Genomic DNA, 21,487 nt, shown 5'->3' with positions numbered 1-21,487 from the left:
TTTAATCCCAATTCAACACAGCATCTGTGAGTGAGTGCCCTGTCTGGCTGTTTCGAATGCTTTTCTCGGATTTATTTCTCCGTTCTGTGTTTATCTATGCCTTCCCCGTAGACTGAGAGCTTCCCGAGGGCCTCGACCCGGGCTTACCCCTTTCTGCTGTGGCACCCAGCACGGTGCCTGGTACACGTGAGTGTTTAAATAGCGCACGTTGAACGAGGAAGGAATGAACATGTGTTGCTCGTGCAGCACACACACAACCAGAGATTCTCAGGGAGAAGGACTGAGAACCTCTCCTGAGCTCCCAGAATGCCCTGGTCCAGCTCTGCTCCGCCCCATCTGGCACCTCGGCAGGCAGCCTGGCCCATCTCCTATCGCATGTGCTTTGCATCACCTATTACCATCCTTGCCTAACCCTGGGGGCCGGCGAGTAGGGAGGCGGCCTCCTTCTTTTTGCCCGGAGGCGCGCCCCACCTTGACGTCAAGTCATTTTTATATACTCATCTGGGCATTTATCGTCTTCTCCCGGGATGAGCCCTGCTCCCGTTCATGTAACTGGACCATATGTGCAGGCGTGGGGGTGTCCTTTTCTCATCCATGCCCTGAATCAGACCAGTCTCTAAACCTGATGGACTCCTTCATTGCAATGGCTTGCCGACTAGTTCCTCTGTGCTGCCATCCTGGTCCGGTTCCTCAGACTCTGATGACCTGTCAGCAGCCTTCACTGCACGTGCCCCACCCGCAGTTCCATCCTTCACGAACACCTCTGCTTGGGCCGCTCCCCACGCGCTGCCGTCATCACGGACCACCCTGGGACCCCCGCGCCTCCCCGTGCATGAATTTCTGGGCCCTTGGAAATCCGTCCTGATGCTATTTAGTCAAACTTCATGTCCCATTACCCCCAGTAATTGTCCTTCAGTTACAGGAGCCACAGATTCTTCTTGGTCCCCAAATATGCGACCATCTGTTCAGTCTGATGTCTTGTCTCCGCCTCTGCTGGACCTCCTGGAGCCCATCCTTTTCCCTTCCACCCGGCTCGGCCCACTCCCTGCTTTGAACCATGCAGCCAAAGTGTGCATCAGGCCACCCTTGACCTGTTTGAAGGCCATCTTAGATCAGATCCATAATTTAATGTGCTTGAAATTTCCAAATAGATTCTAAATTGTTTGAGAACAGGGTCTGACTCTTAATCCTGTTCCTCTCAGTACCTGCTAGAGGGCAGGACTTACAGAAATTGTGTAACGTGCTTGTGCCTAGGACTGCCTGACTTTCCTAAGGAAAACTAGGAAAGCGTTAAGAAATGTTACATGTATCTTATCTGGGAAAAATCAGGGCTTGCAAGGGGTGGGGGTGGGGTTGTTTGCATTGTCTGCTGTTGCTACTTTCTTCCAGTTCTGCTTTTCTTTTTGCCTTCTCTTTCTCCTTTCGCTTCATGTTCATCAGATCTCTCTTGTGCTTCAGGTCCTTTTCCTGTAGGCTACAAGACGGCCAGATCTTAAAAACATAACAATCTACAATCCTCAATGCCTTAACATAGAGGATGCATACAATAAATGTTTGTCTAATGAATTAATTCATGAAACTTCTGGTCTCTAGAATCCATCAGATCCCATAGTATTGAAGCCAAATGCCTCCTTCTTTGTTCTGAAAGCCTAAACTCGGGCCTTTCAACGTTTCTGTCCCCTAAGCACTTCGTTCATTCCTCTGTTTTTCTCTGTTTTCTCCTCTTTCTTCCATCCCTCTTCTGCCCTCTTCAATTTTCTAGTGTCCTCTTAAAAGTGATTATTTAGCTTTTAAAACATCTTCTTATGGGATAAAGTTCCATGATTATTAATTACAATTGTTGGACATTATCATATTTGCCGTAGCAAGAGGCAATCCACCGAGATTAATCAGTGTGAAATGCGCAATGTTTGAGAAGACCTCTGTGTACCCTAAGGGGAAAAAATGTAACACATTCATAAGAGATGAGATTTTTGGTGCATTTGTTATTAGAACCTCCAAAGGTGATCGTGTATATTTCTAAAAATCATCTTGCGTTCCGTATTGGAGATGCAGAGTGAAGGTGCGCATGGCAGTGGTATTGCCCCTAAAGTGCTCTGTGTTGACTTTGAACCCCACTCTGCATCCACAACGGAGCTGTCAAAGGACCTTAAGTAATAATGACACCCGTCAGGACACCCCATTGTTGGAGCACACTGCTACATTCACAACAGGGCTAAGGAACCTCTAAGGATACCGCCTGAGAAAGCCAAGACAGAAATGAGGAGGAGGAAATAAATATTCCACAGGAAACCTAGCTGCAGGCATAGATAGTCTGTATTTTAAAGCTAGTAATTTATGTTTTCTTTGTGAGAGCAATTCCATATTTTATTCAGCATAGCAATCACCGCGATTGATTCATAAAAGCAAAATTGCCTAATCAATGGACTAGAAATACAGTCACTGTGAATATAAATTCTTTCCTCTTCTAATGATCCCAGGCTAATCATTGCAGCTCTTCTGGCTCGTTTTCCTGATTAAACCGGGAGAATAAAGACAACAGGAACATGTGACTCTGTATTAGCCAGTTAAGCATGAAGCATGAGAATAAACCAGTGGGTAAATCGGGGTTGGGAGGACTTGTATAATCCATTCCCAGGCGCATCTTAACTAATATTCCCTATACTGATAGGGCCCCCCCAAGTGTTACTCTTAAATATTGAAAACAAGTGGTGGGGATTTAGAGTTAGCAGAACCGGATTTAGGGAGAGGCTTCACTTAGTAACTAAAGTACTTGAAGCAAGTCTCCTGACTTTCCTGCCTCAGTCTTCTGTTCAGTAGGAGGGTTTCTAAGGCTTTTGTTTTCTCGCCTGTTATGAGGATTCAGTGATCTGAGAGAAGCAAAGGGCTTTGTCAATCATAAATATCATGTTAGTATTCAGGAGAATGACTTTTTTCTCCTGCACAACTTAGAACGATGCGCCTGTTTATGTGATAGCATCCTTGTTTAATTCCAATGGTGTTTTGCCCCAAATGCCTTTCTCCCTAGCCCAGAATTGTATTCAGGCAATGGAAAAACTCTGCTGATTTTCCTCCTGTAATTCCAGGTCCAGCGTGCTGGTCTCTTCAGCACAATGTTAACACGTGTCGGCTCAGACAGTGGAAGGCCCTTGCTGTCCGGTGGCTGGCGGGGAAGCTGAGGGTCCATGGCTGTGCTAGGCCGACCAGGGTGCACCCCTCGCCGCCGGGGGAAGACAACTCTGTGCACAAAGAACCATGTGCTTTTCAACAAGGTGCAGCGTCTCCACCCCAGCACCCTGGGTGACAAGCTGGTGTCACTAACTGCAGTGGCAGCACAGACAGAGGGAGGGGTGGAAGAGGCGTTTACACCTTGTTAAGATATAAGTCCTGACACTTCACGTTTTTTTTCTTTCTTTTGCCAATAGCAGAATCTTTATTATTTTTTCTTTCTTTCTTTTTTTGTCCAAAGCAGAATCTTACTTTATTATTCTTTCTTTCTTTCTTTCTTTTTTTTTTGCCTAAAGCAGAATCTTTTCTTAATTTTTACTGGAGTGTAGTGGACTTACAATGTCGTGTTAGTTTCAGGTATATAGCAACGTGAATCAGTTATGCATATATATATTCATTCTTGCCGAATCTATATTATTTTTTCTTTTCTTTTTTTTTAAAAAATAATAAAAACAAATTCCAGATTGGAATCTCAGAGACAACCCCCGCACCGGGGCTGCCCCAACACATCTTCCGGCCCCCTTCCTCCTGCATTCTTCATCCCTGCCAAGTCACCCCAACAAGAGCAGCATGAACTACTCCCCTCAGTGGCATCACAGCTCTGCTCATGCGTTGACAGTTGTAAAGCAGGCTGCTAGGAGTTCAGTTCTGTGATCACTCCCTCAACGGCAGGGAGGCAAAGAGTTTAGGAATAAGGAAGTCTGAAGTGAGCGCATGTCTGCCAGCCGATTGGCCACCACCCACCTCTCCACGCTGGACTAACTCTGCCCTGACATCCAAGGGGAGCACCCCTCCTTCCAGGCAGCTGTCCTCTCTTGGGACCAGGGGTGCTGCCTGTGACCCCACAGGCTGAGACCACTCAGTCCCAGTGGGCACCATTCCCATAGGCTGCAGCACTGCATGTGCCCTGGATTTGGGCAGTGCAGCCGCTCTGCTTCGGAGGCTGATGCGGAGAACTAAGGTTATCGTCCAGCATCCAGACCCCCCCACGGCCACTGCATAGTGGCCACTTGTTTTGCTGGGATTGATCCTACCCCTGGCTCCAAGGAAAACCCCTAACTAGATGCCATTCAGGGCAATCCCATCCCCTTGCCCTGGGTTTGGTTAGGGTGTGAGTAGACCTAAGCCAATCAGAGCAGGCTATCCCCATGGCCACATGATGATGTCAGGACCTACCCAATCGGAGAGAAGCTTGGTGCTCTTTTCCCCCTGCTCTGGGAGGGATGTGAAGCTCTCTTTCCTCTTGGATGGGAATAAGCAACAATCTTATAATCTCGAGAGGCCTGCCTGAATATAACATCAACACAGGGAAGGTGGGGCCAAGAGAACCAGGGAGAGATGAGGTACAAACCTGAAGTGAGTCAGACCTCGGGGTGGCCTGCCTGTGGATTTTTCAGTTCCAAGAGCCAAAAAGTTCCCTTTATAGGTTAAGCCTGTTTGAATAGATTTTTTTGTGACTTTGTGTTTGAAAGCATCATCACTGATAGAGGCATCACAGCCTGGCACAGCCAGAGGAGAAGGAAAAGAAAACTTAGAAAGTGACCGTGATGTGTCACTACGTGTCAGCTTGGCTAGGCCGTGGTACCCACTTGTTTGGTCACGTGGAAGGCAGGTCACCCACAGGTTCTCCCAGTCTAGATGTTGCTGTGAAGGTGTTTTTTGGATATGATGAACATTTAAGTCAGTAGACTTTGAGACAAGCAGATTGCTCTTCATACTGTGGGTGGGCCTCATCTAATCAGTTGAAGGCCTTAAGAGCAAAGACTGAGGTTTCCTGAAGGAGGAAGTCTCAAGACAACAACAAAGAAACTCTGCCTGGGTTTCTGCCTGCAGATTTCAGACTCAAGACTGCAACACCAAGTCTTTCATGAAATTCCAGCCTGCTGGCCTGCTCTAAGATTTTGGACTTGCCAGTACCCATAACTGTGTGAGGCGATTTATTAAAATCTATCTCTCTCTATCTATCTATCATCTATCTCTCATCTACCATATATATCACAGAAGCAATAGGATATATATTCTGTTTCTCTGAAAAACCCTAACACAATGGCATAAGACTTTTCACTAGGGTGGGTCAACCACCGGTTCAGCTGATATGGTGGCAAAGTCTGATCTGAGAAATGATGGCAGGGAGCCTTTAGGCTCTGAAAGTCTCAGGCACCATCTAGCAAGTGGTTGGCACCCTGGAGCCCAATAAGGTAACAGAGTCTCAGCAGGTGAGGACAGCATGATGACAGAGAGCCTGGAGCAGAAAGCCATCCTTCAGGAGATGCTGGGGAGGAAACCAGGCAAGGAGCAGAGTCCTTACCACTGCACTGGGGCTTAAACAAATCTCCAGCCCTAGAGGAGGCCTAGGGCGAGGGGCAGGACAGCCAAGTAGAACTTAAGGGTAAGACCAAGGCAGAGCCCGGTCCCACGGACTTGGCCAACACAGGCCAAGAAAGGGAGGGAGTGGCTGAGTGCTGTGACCTAGGGACCGTGGAGTCATCTAGAAGCCTTCCCTAGGGGCAGTGGCCCTACGACAGGGCAGGGAAGGAGACTCAGGGAGGCACATGGGAACTCAGTGGTACTAGGGGATCCTGGGGCTGGGAGAGGCACCCAGAAGTTCTTCATGCCTGGATATTTTGGGGGACTGGGGTCGACGGGGTCGAGTCTTCGTGGTGGGACCCAGGGCCCAGGGCAGAGGAGTGCCAGTGTCTCCTCCTCTATGCAGCCCTCACCCCTTACCCCTCTCTCCCTGTAGAGTGAACACGCCTCCCCAAAGCTGCCACGATGACTTATAAATACGTTCATTATGGCTCAGGGTAAACAGAGCGGCCGGGCAGCAGCTCCCGTATGAACGATCCCACATGAAATCTTTAGCCCACAATGAAATAAGACACTTAGTTGAACACGCCCCCTTCACAGCACCTTATATTTTAGTACCGGGGTACTCCAGTCTCTTGTCAGATCTGCCCACAGGAGTTAGCCTCCTTAGGTGTCTGAACGCAGACTTCTCTGTTTCTTGTGGTCTTCCTGTGGTGACCAGACGGAAGGGCAGCTCACTCCCAGGCCCTCCCAGCCTTGCCAAAAAGAGTTTGCATTTCTTCTGTCTCCGTTGACCTCCTGGCTTCCACTGTGGACCTCACGGCACACCCAAACACAGCATTTCTGCAAGGCAGGGTGCAAATGTGACCCAGTGACTTGTAACTGCGTCAAAGCTAGGAGAACTTGCTTCTAGAAAAGGCTGCCTCCTTAGGACGAGCTTGGGATTTGGGAGAACAGTCTTGGATAAACACTTTACAGATGGTCAGAGAAAAGTTAATCAGTGAAGCTGTCCGGAAACGGGTCTCAGTCTTGATATTTTTATAAATTATATGTAAGGGGAAGTAAGTCCCTGACTTCATGACTCAGGTAAAGCTTCTATGGGTAGGGAAATCCCAAGTTAAACAGTAAAAGTCAGCATTTTTATGTTACTTTAGAGCTTACCGCACATGTTCACGTGCACAGTTCTACACTGTAGGTATTAGTAATCCCTCCATACCGTGGTGTGGTGAGTGGTATACACATTTAGTTAATTTAGGGTAAAACTGGCCTTAGCCCTTGCTGCTAGAGAGAAACATAACCAGAACCGAAGCATTCTCAGATGTCTCCAAGCCAATCTCTCTCTCTGGCCCCTAGAACACGGTGGCCTTCCTTTGCCCTCTCCCTCAGGGCCAAGGATGGATGGGGCTGGCAGAAGCTAGGCAGAGGGGAGCCCTGCAGAATTGCAATGGAAGCCTGAAGGGCAGAGTTTGCAGGCACAAGAAGGGACAACGGCTGGAAATCCATTCCCATCAGGGGTGATGGGGGAGGGTTCCATGGAGTGGGGGCTTGGATAGAGAACTCTGGAGTTTGGGGGGTGGTGTAAATAGGCATTTAAAGAAGGGCTCTCAGAGGGATTCCATCCATAGAGGACCCATGGGGAAGACCTAAGGGTGAGGTCTCAGGTGTTGGCTGAGGGATGAGCGGATAAGGTGATCACCCTACCCTCCCTCTGATGCTTCCTGTTTGGGGTAATTAGACTCTATTATGTGACCATCCCAAGGAGACTTTTTTTTAAACTGATTATTCTATTTATTTATTTATTTTTGGCTGCATTGGGCCTTCGCTGCTGCGCGCGGGGTTTTCTCTAGTTGCAGCAAGCAGGGGCTACTCTTCGTTGCGGTGCGTGGGCTTCTCATTGCGGTGGCTTCTCTTGTTGCAGAGCACAGGCTCTAGGCACGCGGGCTTCAGTAGTTGTGGCACACAGGCTCAGTAGTTGTGGCGCACGGGCTTAGTTGCTCCGTGGCATGTGGGATCTTCCCGGACCAGGGCTCGAACCCATGTCCCCTGCACTGGCAGGCGGATTCTTAACCACTGCGCCACCAGGGAAGTCCCATCGAAGCTCTCAGTTCTTGCACACACAGTCTCTTTTCCTTAATTGCTTGAGATTCATGTCGTCCACCTAATTCCACTGAAGTCTTCAAACCCTCAGCAAATACGCAGACCAATGATGCTCAGCTCAGTCTGGTCACGGGGTGACACTCAACTCAGGCAATGTTGGTCGCAGAGACATTGAATGAGTTCCTTCCAGGGCTACAAAGTTCATGATCACCGAACTATCTTACTTACGGATCTAAAGGCCCGTGTACAGAAAAGTGTGATTTACATGGATATGAAATGATTTTGTTTTACAAATCCAACAGTTTTTCTGAGGTCAGAGTTCAATGAAGGTGTTCTTTTATTTTTCATCATACATCATTTCTATTTATTTATTTAATTTATTTATTTTTGGCTGCATTGGGTCTTCGTTGCTGCGTGCGGGTTTTCTCTAGCCGAGGCGAGCGGGGGCTTCTCTTCCTTGTGGTGCGCAGGCTTCTCATTGCGGTGGCTTCTCTTGTTGTGGAGCACAGGCTCTAGGCACTCGGGTTTCCGTAGTTGTGGCACATGGACTCAGTAGTTGTGGCTTGTGGGCTCTAGGGTGCGGGCTCAGTAGTTGTGGCACACAGGCTTAGTTGCTCCGTGGCATGTGGGATCTTCCCGGACCAGGGCTCAAACCCATGCCCCCTGCATTGGCAGGCGGATTCTTAACCACTGAGCCACCAGGGAAGCCCCCATCATATTTATTGATTGATTATTTTAAAAGAACACAATAGGCTCCATCGTATCCTCATTCCCCCAGCCCTCCCCTCGCCCCCCAACCCCCAGGCCCACCACCCGCCCACTGCCACCAGTCACACAAATACCGTTCTTGCTTTTAAAGCCATAAATGGACTGAGGTAAAAAACCATTTTGGTGGTTTTCAGGTAGCTTGACCCTTCAGTAAATGAATCTGAGCATAGAACCCTTTAAGGAAGATATTCATTTCCTTTATGTGTGGTCTATAATTTTATTTCATTTTATTTTCAGTAGAATGATATATCCCCCAAGGTGATGATAACTTCACAAATCATCTGATACTAAGCTGATACACATCCAGTGGGTGTCCCAGGTACAGGACTCTGGCCTGGGAGACGATGTGTCTTCTATGATGACAGCAGGGGGAGCCCCTTCTCGCCGTCATTTCAATGCTGTTTGCCATGACCCCCTTTCATGTAATAACTGAGAGTCTATATTTTTAGTGGTACACATTCACTGCGCCAAGCACCTAATGCGTATCTCACACACCCAGTGCTTTCTCATGTCCGGCTGATAGATGAAGAACCAAAATGCTATCATAGAGATTGTCCAGTTTAATTCCTAAGCCCCTTCTGAGGTAAGTACATGGTAATGTTTTTTCTCAATAATTGCAAAATAGAAACACAACATTAATTGAATTACGTGAAATGATCACACAAAGCCCAAGGATATCTGGAGACTTCCTGACCTTTATTCCAGTGTTTTTGTGTATCTGGGAAAGAACTGGACAATTTTGAGGTGTGTTTTCATAAAAACTTGAATTTGCATCTCTCAGCAGAGTTCCCTCTCAGAGATCTTTGTGAAGGAGCAGAGCAGCGCTGACTACGGCGCGCTTGAATCAAGACAAACAGGCTTGAGCAGGAGTAACCTCTTAGGAATCGAATTTCAACCTGAAAAGGCTTCCAGGTTCCTCGATAAAATACATAAGGAGTGGACTGTTTTGTATGATTTCCATCTCAAGCTTCTAAAATGGTTTTTGTGCCTGTTATCTGGAAAGAAAAATATGTTGATGAAGAAAGTCTTTTAGTAGGGTTGCGTCTAGGTATTCTTAAGCCTGGAGCAAAGCTTTATTTTTTTTTAGCTTCCTGTCCATGTACTGCAATCACTTTTTAAACAATGACTGAAACTGTTATACAACTCTTAGACCTCAGTGAAGTTCCTAGGCTTGTGCTCCGAGACTGGTAATAAACGTCATTTTGCTAAAAGGACAGGGGTCATGACTGTGATTATTATTATTATTATTGGAGCTATTACTGCAGAGTATTAAATTCAATAATTAACAAAAATTAGAAGTTAATTAATTGGGTGGCATTTCAAGGGCTCAAGGGTAAGTACTGTGATGAGAGAAAAACTTTTTTTTCTCTAACTGAAAAGTTTCTCTCTGAAAAGGCAACTGCCTTTCAGGCAGTCAGCTGTTACAGTACTTTATTTGACTTGGTAGTACCCATAGGGGCACGTCCTGAGGTTTGCTTAATAAATATTGGGGTTGGCCAAAAAGTTCGTTCGGGTTTTTCCGACCCCTCTGCTGGAAAACCCGAACGAACTTTTTGGCCACCCCTACATTTTTATTAACATGCACGGTGTTATCAGAATGCTTCCTGCTAAGACAGATGCCCCTTAAGCATGACTGTTTACTCCACCAGCATGGAATACTTGCCTTATTATAGCCACAGTCTTTAAAAAAAAAAAAAAAAGCAGCATCATGATTTCCAAAAAGGGAGTGACATTTGGGGCAGCTATAGTCATGCGCCATCTCCAACTTAAGACAATCCACCTAGTACAGCCTGGCCCGCGCCTGGGACCCTTGCAGGCGGCAGGCACGGCTGTTGCTGACGCGCGTTTGATCTTTTCTGGGCAGCCGAAGGCTCGCCGCACCCCTGAGCTGGCTCCCGGGTCCTGCTGGCTCCTCGCCCAGCAGAAGCCAGGTCTTTTACTTTATTTGGTCCACCACGCGGTGACCGTCCCGGGAGCGCGGCGGCGGCGACGCACGGGGCACTCGCGCCTGCACATTCCTCCCGGGAACGCCGGCGGGGGTCGCGGGGGATCAGGCTCGGCCGGGCCCAGGTTCCCCTCTAATTATAGCCGCGGCAGCTGGCTTGCTGGCGGACCTGACCCTCGGGGCCAGGGTGGGCCGGGTCTCACCCAACGGCTGGTCGGCCGAGTGGGCGCGGGTTGGGCGCGCCGCCGCCGCTTCCGGGCCAGGCCCCGCCCCGCCCCGGCCCCGCCCCCGGCCCGGCCCGCCGCGGGGTCGCGCGGCTCCACGTGCGTAGATCGCGGCGCGGGGAGCTGGCGCAGCGCTGTCCAGTGCGGCCCGGGGAAAAGTTCTAGAATACATAAATACGGGCGCGGCGTGAGTCACGGTTCCGCGCTGGAAACCACAGCAAGGTTTCCTCGTGGTCGAAGGCCTTTACGCAGGCGGCTGGAGAGTCAGGGAGCCTCCTCCCCTTTCCTTCCCCTCGAGTAAACAGGGATTGGCAGAGCTGGCGGCTGTTTCCTTCCTTTTAAAAAACGCCATGCTGAGCAACAATAAAAAGTAAAAAAAGAAAAAGCTACAATTTGACAGTGCTGACCCCAGGCCCCATGTTTTCAACCGGTCTGTTGATTCGTATGAAGATAATGGTGTCCCGCGGCCGCTTTTCGTGTGTGATGGTTTCATGCTGGGCGTAATGAAAGCGCTTTGACTGTAGGATTGTGTACCTGTATCAGAATCCTACCAAAGTTCTGGATGTAAGTTCTAGGAAGGGACTCAGTTCTCTATGTAAGAATTTAGCTCTGACTATACTTTCCAAACTCCTGGAAGGAAACCAACTCGTGGTTAACTCTTGTTAGTATCGTGCCCTTCGTCAAGCAAACACACTCCCTACCTGCGGCATTGACTCTAGGCTCCAAGGAAGCTGGGGGCTATGGCCTCTCAGCTGTTCAAAGCCTACAATGCTGTGCCTACTTAATAGGTGTTAAATAATAACAGCAACAGTCCATATGGTGCTTGTTAAGAGTATTCCAAAACTTCCCTAATGACTGTGACCCTCCTGTGAAATTCTGATTTCAGTTGTATATGGGGTACAATAAATCTTTATCTTTTATCACCAAAAAAAGGCTAATCGAATTGCTGTTTGGAGGCCGGAATAACAACATGGGGTAGGAGGCCGGAGCCCGGGTTAAGGCGCGCAGCAGCCTTTTTCTGCTTTGCAGCTCTCTCAGGCTGCGGAGAACATGAAAGGCCCAAGGCCAAGGCTGTGTAAAGAAATGCTGATTTATTCAGTCCTAGACAATCCCTACTCCTACGTTTCACTTCTCTGCACAACTCTTACTGGTACGGTTAATATTTTAAAATCCTACAATAAAAGAAAATAAAGCTCAATAATTTTGAGCTTAAAAATAATGAGTTACAAAAAATCTTTCCACACATTAAAATAAATCAGGCCTTTAGCTCCGGGGAAATGTTGTTTCAGGATTTTTGTTTTTCCTGGCGAGGCAGCCACATTTACAGTGTCAAATATTCTACCTGCACTGTCACAGGAAAGCTGTTTTCTAAATGGCAGAGAAATACACAGTGACCTAAATATTTATCTGCTAAAGTTGCTACCTGAGCACCTGCACAACAAAACATGACTCATTTGTTGCGCAAGGTGCCCGTCCCCTCATGGGCGTCTTTATGTTTCTGGCTGGTAATGATACAAAGAGTGAAATGGCAATTTTGCTAAGTAAAAGTGGTAAGTGATGAAATCTACAGATTATATAACGGTTCATTTTCCCCAAAATATAAACTATATTTAGAAATATTGAAATGTGACATATTACTCTATATAGGATGTCTTATCTGAGCATCAAGGGCTTCTGCTGAGTTGCTGGAAGAAGTTCTTTATAGATTATGCAATACAGCTTCTAAAGCTCATTCAAAGGATGAGATCAACCTGTGCACTGATGCTTGCAAGTGAAACTAGGAATCCCGTAGTCTAGTCTCCAGACTTTATCTGACCTAGGAGAAAATTCATCTCCTAGAAGATTTTCAAGGCTGACTTTTGTGATAAGTTTTACGTGCACGGAAGACTTGCTATACTATGATTTTTAGTTTTAAAGGGCTATTCTACGTTTTTTTCAAAGCAATGTTTAAGATTGTATTATAGTAGAAACTGTTTATACCATTCTAATAAGATGGGGTTCTATTAAGGAAACTTTACCCCATCGTTTTTCAGATTAAAAGACCAGCTTTAAGACCCAATGTCTAAATGATTTGCCTATGGTATACTTTTTGCCCTAAAATACTTTTCCTGTGGCTTGCATGGATTGTTTTGTTTTGTTCAGCCCCTTATGTTGTGATAAAGACCGGTGGAGATGTAGAGTTCATATTCTATAATTAAAAAAAACAGTAAGTTACACCTCAAATTAACAAACGTATTTTAAAATCAAGCATTTTAAGTTGTATTGACATGGGGAAGGAGCAAGTTAACAACTGATGAGTTAAAACAAATTTCACTGTTAAATTGAGTATAAATGGTTCTGTTAATGGTAAATTAGGATAGTGTGGATATCCCTAATTATGGGTTTATCTGGGATTAATAGAGAAATCCACATATAATCCGTAAATCCAGTCATTTTCTATCTTCCAACCCCTTAAGTAATTTACAAATTGACTTTCTGTATATTTTTGTGCCTTTTAAATTACTGTGAGGGGTTCCTAACTTCTGAGGAAAATGCAGGCTGTCAACAGAAACAGCAAAAAGGCATCTAGGTAGTTGACAACCTGGGAAGTCACACCCATAATTTTTATTTAGTTGTAACCAATTGTATTGTAATCAATACTATTGCTGTCAGAGGCCTAACCAGTGGCACTGAAAGAGTTAAACTGCGCGCGCGCGCACACACACACACACACTCCATTTCTAGAACCCCAGATGATGCAGTAGATAAATCTGTATTCCATTCATTGGTGCCTCTGCCCTTGGTCTGTGACAGAGGAAAGGCGTGTCTTCTCACTGTTCCCTATGAAGAAAAGGCAAGCAAATGAGGGTGACTCAGTACTTCCAGTGGCCTACACACGACTGAACATTTTTCTGAATGATTCCACGTATACACTTTGGAATCAGGAAGAGAAACATTTTACTCTTCACTAACCAAATAAAACCATCTATAAATCAAATGCAAAACAACTTTGAGTAAAGAGGGACTTAAAAGTCCAGGAATTAAAAGGAGCTCCGTGTTTTCCCTTCAACTTTTTCCCAGCTTTGGGGAATAAACAAAGACATCTGCCACATCAAGGGTCTGGTTTGTTTGGTTTTTTTTAACTGAAAACTGAATGCAATCATTAAAGTTTACTTTGAAATTTTAAAAATGACTTCTGCAAGCTGCACTAGTTTAAATTTCACTAAAAATAAAATTTAGCATCTTTAAGACTAAGAGTTTAACATTTCTTTTAAGCTAATTATTGAATGAAACATCATGTGTATTATCATCTATAAATAACTTACTAACGACACTGTTTCCTGAAAACTGCCTTAAACAGGCTAATTCAAAAATCATTAAACTATATACAGTGATGGGCTCCCCAAGTTACTGGGCCACCTCTAATGAAAACACATTCAACTACGCATAAACTCTTGCTGTTTAATTTAAAACACCTAGTAAGTCTATGTGTACCTTTATCTTAAAACTATAAGTTTCACAAGTTCCTTTCATAGAGAAGTCTGCCAAGCCACTGATCAACAAGAAGAGAAAGAGCTGCAGACAACCAGGAAATTTCTTCCTACGTGATAGCAGACAGGAGTTTGAAAAAGGATCTCAGTGCATTCCACCTTTTATCTGCGTTTATAAATTTAAGGTTTCAGGGCTTCAATGAAGCTCACACATGGCTTTGGCTCTGACTTTTATTCCAAAGCTTTCCAAAAGGTAGGCTTTTTTTTTTTCTCTCTTTTGTCTTCAGTGCATTTCCTCTGGCCCAACATGGCTGTTTTATTCCACGGCTTTCCAAAGGGCAGCTCCGTGTCTTGACAGTCTTTTCGATGTCGTCACTATCTTCCCCTTCCAATCTACTATTGCAGAATGGCTGGCTGGACTGCAAGTTGAAAAGCAAACAAGTGCTTTCTGGCTGCACTTTGTTCAGCTCTTCTCGTTATCTGCTTCCCCTATCCAGTTGCCCTTTCCCCAGTCCCTAGCACTTTTTTTTCCCTTCCATCAGTTGCCTTTTTGTCCCATGTTTTTTTATCTCCTGCTATTCTCCTGCCGCTCCAGTCAAACCTCAACCCCAAACCCACACATCCTTTGGTCTCATTGCCACTAGTGATTAAAACAGCCACTCTAAGCTTACTTTCAACAATTAAAAAAGGCCTCAGAAAATGTTCAGTGCTCCCAATTTTATTTTTATTTAATGCTAAAAGTTAAAGGGAAAAAAAGGTACTGTAAATCTGACAAATGACAGAATGCAGGTGATATTTCCATAGCGTGATTTTAAAATAGAATAATGTTGATATCTGAGATTACACTCACTTCAGTTGACATGAGTTTCATCATATATAGAAAAAGTATCACCTTCAACTTAAAAAAAAAAAAAGTAAAGGTTAAAAGGTGGCACACTTTTAAAATACTTGGTGGCCAAGGAAAGGTATCTAGTAAAAGTGGTAAACCATGTGTACGTTCTCATAACTTTTAATGTGAGGCCACATGAAAGACAGTACATCTGTTAAATTCTATAAATTGTTAAAGCAAAAAAGTGAAAGCTTCAACACCCCATCCCCTAATATTCTGAGTATTAAAAGCACAGCTGAAATATTAGGATTTGAAATCTGATACTGCCCATGTACAGTAAGTAGCTTTCTGACATCTTATCCAGCTGTGGAGAATCTCTGCACTGTCATCAGGTACAACAAAGGATCAAACCCATGTCCCAGTGTTAACTTTTTAACTTAAGAGAATGCCAGAGATATAACCCATATCAACACTTCCCAGCTGCAAGCCTTCTAACGAAGGCCACCCAAGGGCCAGTCGGACTCTCATTTTTTAATAGGAGTAAACAACACACGGCCCTTTAAAGGTGTTTAAATTTCTCCCTTAAAACAGCAGCACAGAGATACCATAGGTTGTCTTTTCCACAGCTGGATAGACTTATTCAAAACAGCAGGATGGTTCTTTACTAATCTTTTTGGAAAGCTTATCTGTATTAAGAATGCAAAACATACAGATAGCTACCACAAATTAGGTCAAATGACTGATCAACTTGTAACATCTATGAGGTCAAATTCCAGTTTATAATAAAGTGCCTAGATACGCATTTATACAACAGACCATAATAAGTTGAATTCTTTACAAATGTCTTTATGGGCATGTAAAATTGACTGTGTTTCTGCATGTGTGCATTTACATAAGAGAAACCAGTCTGCTCTGAGTCACAGATACTCCAATTAAAAAAAAAAGTGTAACAACAAACTGGTTAATCATGCAAGTCTGTTTGCAATATAACAATGACGGGTAACATGAATTTGCACAGCATTAATAGGTGCGCTCATTAAAAACACCATGAAAAAAATACTGTATTTGGTGCAGTATCTGATTTTCAAGTGTTAATAACTCGACCATTAAAAAATATTTGAGCAATTTAAAAATGAAACACAAAAACATAACTGAAGAAGGATCCAAAGTGGGTAACAATCTATATTTTCAAATTAAAATAAAAGCTCGCTTGGGAAGGATACACAGAAGTTGTAGTAGACCTCAAAGCCAATGATTCAGCCTAATTAGAGGGCCAAGTTACAAACACCTGAACATGAAAGGATTTAGAGTAGTGTTCCTGTCAATGTTAAATCATAACAGCACAGAAGAAAAACCAGTATCACTGTGAGACAACTATTTCTAATAACTGATGATTTATTGGTTTAAAAAATCTCACTTTACTGATGCAAAACAGTAATCAAAAGAAATTAGTTTACAAAAGGTTTCTAAAAATAGTTTGAGAAGTGGGGCCTGTCTATTATGTAAAACCCTTTCTTTAATTTTCGCCAGTTTATCATTTTTGTCCAGAAGAACAGTATTATTCACTTGGTATTTCAAACACATGTAAGAAGGAAATTACAGGTTTCCTCCACCCCCATTTGGGCTGTCACTGATATGCCCACGGGCAGTCCTGGCAGCACCCTGCGCTGTTACTGTCATTGTACCATACTGTATTTAGCACTCACTACAAACAGGGTGTAGGTGATCATATCAACAGCAATGGGGCTACAGGTAAATGATAAAACAACAAAACACAAAACAGAAACGAAACCAATCCCACAATCTCCAAGTTCACCTGGACTGTAACGTCTCTTTCGACTCTCTTCAAAGGAAAACGACCACAGCCAACGACAGACAGGAGTGCTCCAGGGTGTTTCGAAAGATCAAGTGGCGCTGCAGAGCCAGGCTCCACGCAAAGATGGCAGTGCCACTTGTCCTCACCACCATCCGTTATCACTGCCTTGAGTCACTGGATTGTGTATTATGCAACTGACTAGCATGCAGCATTGTAATCTTACAACTGATCACATGGGCAGTGAACAGTGGTCAACTTTGCCTTAAAACAAACAAAAAAAATCCCCCCCACCCCCAGTCCTGAAAATCTCTCAGCAGCAACTCTCAGGCAGTCATCAACAGCCCAACAACTGAACTTTAAGAACAAAATCCAAACGCGAGAAAGATTCAAAATCGGTTTCCTGTTACTCTCAAAGGACAACGTTTGGGGGGAAACTTGGTGACATTTCCCCGTGGCATATGCCCACTTCACAACAGTGCCCCTTTCGCTCATTTCCGTTCCTTCTCCACCACTTGGCCTCCAGCCTGAGAAAGGGGCCAGCAATAAGGAATAACAGACAGTAAGGCAATCTTACGACGTCAGAAAATGTATTTGGCTTTTTTTTTTTCTTTTTAAAATAAGTGCATACAAATACAGCTAGAAGCGTTTCTGATTTGCCAAGTGCTCTAAAAAAGCAGCGCAAGTCACAGCCTACATTGAACGGTAACTGTCACCAGGATAATAAAGCACAGATATATGCTAATAACGTTAACAAAAGAAAAAATGCTTTTATAAGTACATACCTTTTGTCGTCAAAAAAAAAAAAAATAGAAACACAATGTATTCAAAAAAATCAAAATTATACAGCCATGTTTATGAAGTCTACATTTCCCTTGTCTTGGATATATATATATGTGAAGATATATACACAATTCAAGCAGTTTTAGTTAAGGGTAATCATTGGGTTTTTCTGAAACCGGAAAGTCACGAGTCTCTCTCTTTTTTCACTTTCACATCTCCAGCAAGGATGGTTGCAATTTCCCCTTGCATGAAGGCCCAGGGGACATTGGAGCCCACAAGGGGGCATTTTTCCCCACTGGGACAATAGACCTCTCCACTGGCTCCCTGCTGTTTGATGCTTTGTCTGGAGCAAGGGAAGCAGAACTTGTGCGAAGGGACCGACGGGCACTGCACAAAGTGGGTGTCCTCCAGCCGCTCGTGGCAGAGGGTGCAGCACAGCGGGGCGCTGGCCGCCAGCGAGGAGTCCGGGAGGCTGGCGGGGTGCACTGGCTCCAGTCCTCCTGTGCTGCCTGCCCCCTGGCCCCCCACCTCTCGGGGGCCCAGCCTTCTCTGGTTCATAGAGGACGGAGAGGGTGGGCTGCAGCTGTTCCTCCTGGTGGTGGAGTGCACCTGGTTGGCATCTTTTGAGGCATGACTACCCCCCGCATTGTCTGCTACCAAGATTAGGGCTGCCATGGGGGACTGGCCGTTCTGGGCCGCTTCAGGCGGTGTGGTCCGGTTGGAATGAGGTGAGGCAGTGGGGGGAGGTGGAGACACAAAAGAGGATGTAGGAGTAATGGGGATCTTGAGCCCTTCTGTGGACGTGGACAGCCACGGCTGTGCCTCTCCATTGATCTTAGGGGGCCCGACTTCACCTTCTGGTTCTGGAGAAGGCTTCCTTTTCCTTGCTGTTCTTGCAACTGGAAGAACAAAGACATAAGAGGGAGAAAAACGGACGTAAATGGACGTACACTGAAAAGGATCTTTTTTTTCTAACACATAACAAAACTCCCCGAAGAATTTCTCTTCTCTAAAAGCTGGTACATAAAAACTCATAAGAGTTTCAAGAGCACGTGCAACTTAAACCACTTAGACTGACGGGGCTCTGAGGCAGCCTAGCAGTTTAAAAAAAAAAAAAAAAAAGCCACAGAAAATGGCCCCGACAGCGCTGTTTTCCCACAGGCCTGCCTGTCCCCAGACTGCACTGTGCACCTGACGGTTAACGTCCCCCCACCCCCGCGCCACGCACACACAGGTTAAAAGGTGACTGGTGCTCTCCTGCTCGCATCCAGGAATGTGCTAGGAAAGGAAAGCCCTGTGTCGCTGCCTATCAGCCCGTCTGACTCATCTCTGTTATGCTGCTTCAGCACAGGAACACGTTGCTACTAAGCACTGGTTCCGCCTCGGGCAGATCAGGAAGTTGGGTGTTTGTTGTTTCTGGGCCGGGGGAGAACGGCGAATGGGAAGAGCACCCCTCCTTGGCTCTCCGTCCCCGGCTCGCCCCTAGACCCCCTCACTCCACAGCCGCCCCTACCTGCTTTAGACCCGTTGGCCCCGTTGGCCTCGAAACCCAACAACCTGCCTGCAGTCAGGGCCGGCTCCTTCTTAAACTTGCTCTCGAAGGGCCCCGAGTGGCCGTGCTGGTGCAGCGCCAGCAGCGTGTCTCGCACGGTCTTGGGCCGGTTGACCCAGTCCTGCTCGCCGGGCCCGCGGCCTTTGCCCGCTCCCTCGGTGCCCAGATCGGCCGCCCCGGCCCCCGAGGACAGGCTGTCGGCCGGGCCGCGGTGCGAGCCAGCCGGCGGCTGCTTCTCCTTAGCCGCCGCCTCGCGCTGCTCGTGCTCCGCGGCCGCGCCGCTCGACACGGACGCCGGCCGCTTGTGGGCGCCTAGTTCGGCGGGCTGCGCCGAGCCCAGGCCGGTGGCCGCGGCCCCGGACACGGCGGCCAGCGAGGCGGCGGCGCGGCCGCCCAGGCCGAGCGCAGCGGGCAGCGGCGTGGCCGAGCCGTTCATGAGCGGCACCAGGGTGGGCGGCACGGCGTGGCCGCGCCGCGGGTTCGGGCTCTGGCGGTTCAGCTCGGGCGGCTCCTCCAGCTTGGAGAAGCCGTTGGGCACCAGGATGCCGTTCACGGGCGGCGGCTGCGGCGTCGGCGGCTGGGCCAGGCTCGCGGCCGGGCGGCTGCCGCCGAAGTCGGAGCCCAGGCGCGGAGGCCGCTCGGCCGCGGCGGCCGCCAGGGGGTAGCGCTCCAGGGCCTGCGGGGCGCGCGGGGCGGCCTCAGGGCCGCCGTGGCCGAGCGGCGGCGGCTGTTGCTGCTGCTGCTGCAGGAGGAGGTCCTTGGCCGAGAGCGGCGGCGGCTTGGCGGCGGCCGGGGCCGCGGCGCCGGGCGGGGAGCGGCCCTCCGGGAAGCAGCCGTGCGCCCGCTTGAGCTGCCGCGCCGTCTCGATGACGAACTCGACGCGGTCGGCGCCCTCGTAGTTGACGCAGCCACGGCACACGGGCTCAGTGAAGTCCCAGATCATGGCCCAGGGCATGCGGGGCAGGTCACACAGGTAGCACGACTGCCGCCGGGACGCGGCCGCCACCGCCACCGCCGCGGCCATGTCCGAGGAGCCCGCGGCGCCGGAGGAGGAGGAGGCGGAGGAGGAGGAGGGGGGGGCGCCGCCGCTCCCCGCCGGCACCACGCGCGCCCTCCTCCCCCCCCAACCCCGCGTCTCTCCCACCAGCGGCGGCGGCGGCGGCCGCACAGGCGGCGGCGGCAAAGCCCGCGAAGGCTCGGCGCCCGCGCAGCGCCCCCGGTGCACGAGGGGCGGCGGGCGCTGGGCGAGGGGCTGCAGCCGCGGCAGCACGTCCCCCCGACCTGCGCGGGCGCGGGCGGACGGCGGGGCGGCGCGGCGCGGCGGGCGCTGCGGCTGCGGCTCGGCCGGGGCCGCGGCGGGCCTCCAGACCGGGGCGAACACGGGCCGCGCGGGCGCGGGGGAGCGCAGCAGGTCGCGGCGGCGGCCGGCTCGAAGTGCGGGGCGGGGGGCGGGGAGGCCGGGGGGGCGGGGGGCGGGGGGCGGCCGCCGGGGCAGGCTCAGCCCGAGCGGCGGGGCATGCCGCGCCGGGGCGGCGGCGGCGGCCGGGCGGCGCGGAGCTCGGGCGCGGCGCGGGCCACGGGTCGCTCCGCTGCTCTCTCACAGCTCCTGGCGTCGCCGCTCTCCAGCGCCCGCGTCAGCGCCCAACCCGCCTCAGCTCCGCCGCCGCCGTCGCTGCTGCTGCTGCCGCCGCGGCCGCTCCACTTCTACAGACTTGATTCTTCGACAGCCTCGCAAGGCGCCTGCGCGGGCCCCCTCCCCTCGCGCGCGCGCCCGCCCTCCCCCGCGCCCTCCCCCTCCCCCCGCCGGAGATCGAGTGCTGCCGGGAGAGCCGGCTCTGCGGCGCCCGCCTGCCCGCCAGGCAGCGCCGCGGCCCGTGTCCCCGACGTGAACGCGTGGCTGGCAGGGCTTGCCTTCCTCCACCCGCTCGGCTACCTCGACTCTTCGGGCCGAGTTCCCCTCCCTTCAGTTCCGTTTGGGACAAACCGTGCTAAAACTCATGTTTTGAAAAACAGGCCACTTTGTAACTTGGTTTTGTCTGTAATCGCTCGCGCATAGGGGCTTTTAAATCAAGCGTGGTTCACATTTTTTACGGAGCTTTATTTATTTGAACTCTTCGGTAAGGGCTTTTACACTCGCATGTGTCTTGGGAAAGACACAGGCGCCGCCGGTTCCCTGAAGTTTTCCTAAGAGGAGGGTGTGTGCCCGCAAGCTAGGACCGCGTCCGCCCGCCGTTTCCCGGAGCCTTTCCGGGAGGGAGCGGGAGCGGGAGCGCCGCGCGATTGGGCCCTCGCAAACACCGAGTCTTCCCCTCGGCCCTCGACCCGCCCTGCCGCGCGAGGGTCCCTGCTGCCCAGCTCAGGTCCGCGCGGCGGGCGCGTGACGTGGGCGCGGGGCCGCGGCCGCGTGCGCCGCCGTCTCCGAGTGCGCACGCTCCGCGCGGACGTGACTCGGCGCCGCTGGCACTGGCGGC

General features: G+C 49.0%; 1 protein-coding gene across 7 annotated transcripts; it reads right to left on the bottom strand.

Annotated features, from left to right (window-relative positions):
• Window positions 1-10,577: 10,577 nt before the first annotated feature.
• Window positions 10,578-20,156, bottom strand: IRF2BP2 (interferon regulatory factor 2 binding protein 2). 7 transcript variants are annotated; one of them, XR_014326725.1, is made up of 4 exons: window positions 18,978-20,156; window positions 16,685-18,363; window positions 14,199-14,458; window positions 10,578-13,389 (listed from the first exon to the last, which is right to left on the bottom strand). XR_014326725.1 is itself a non-coding variant. In XM_082854161.1 (2 exons), exons 1-2 carry the CDS (start codon window positions 20,038-20,040, stop codon window positions 17,648-17,650), a joined length of 1,779 nt encoding a protein of 592 aa, XP_082710287.1. In that variant the 5' UTR covers window positions 20,041-20,156; the 3' UTR covers window positions 14,470-17,647. The 7 variants fall into 7 exon arrangements, 2 of the variants coding, with proteins under 2 accessions (XP_082710287.1, XP_082710288.1); XR_014326726.1 differs by lacking the exon at window positions 14,199-14,458; XR_014326727.1 differs by lacking the exon at window positions 14,199-14,458 and having other exon boundaries at window positions 17,467-18,363.
• Between the last annotated feature and the right edge of the window lie 1,331 nt (window positions 20,157-21,487).

Source organism: Leucopleurus acutus (assembly GCF_964270905.1).
Source record: "Leucopleurus acutus genome assembly, chromosome: 14".
NCBI classification, from domain to species: Eukaryota; Metazoa; Chordata; class Mammalia; order Artiodactyla; family Delphinidae; genus Leucopleurus; species Leucopleurus acutus.
Note: the sequence above shows the minus strand (reverse complement) of the source record. Positions and strands in the feature narration are given on the sequence as shown.

Bases quoted from the DNA above. Each gene is read 5' to 3' on its own strand.
- IRF2BP2 (XM_082854161.1), bottom strand. From the start codon at position 20,040: ATGGCCGCGGCGGTGGCGGTGGCGGCCGCGTCCCGGCGGCAGTCGTGC. The intron at 18,364-18,977 runs GTAGGGGCGGCT...TTGTTCTTCCAG, and splicing joins GGCCAACGGGTCTAAAGCAG to TTGCAAGAACAGCAAGGAAA.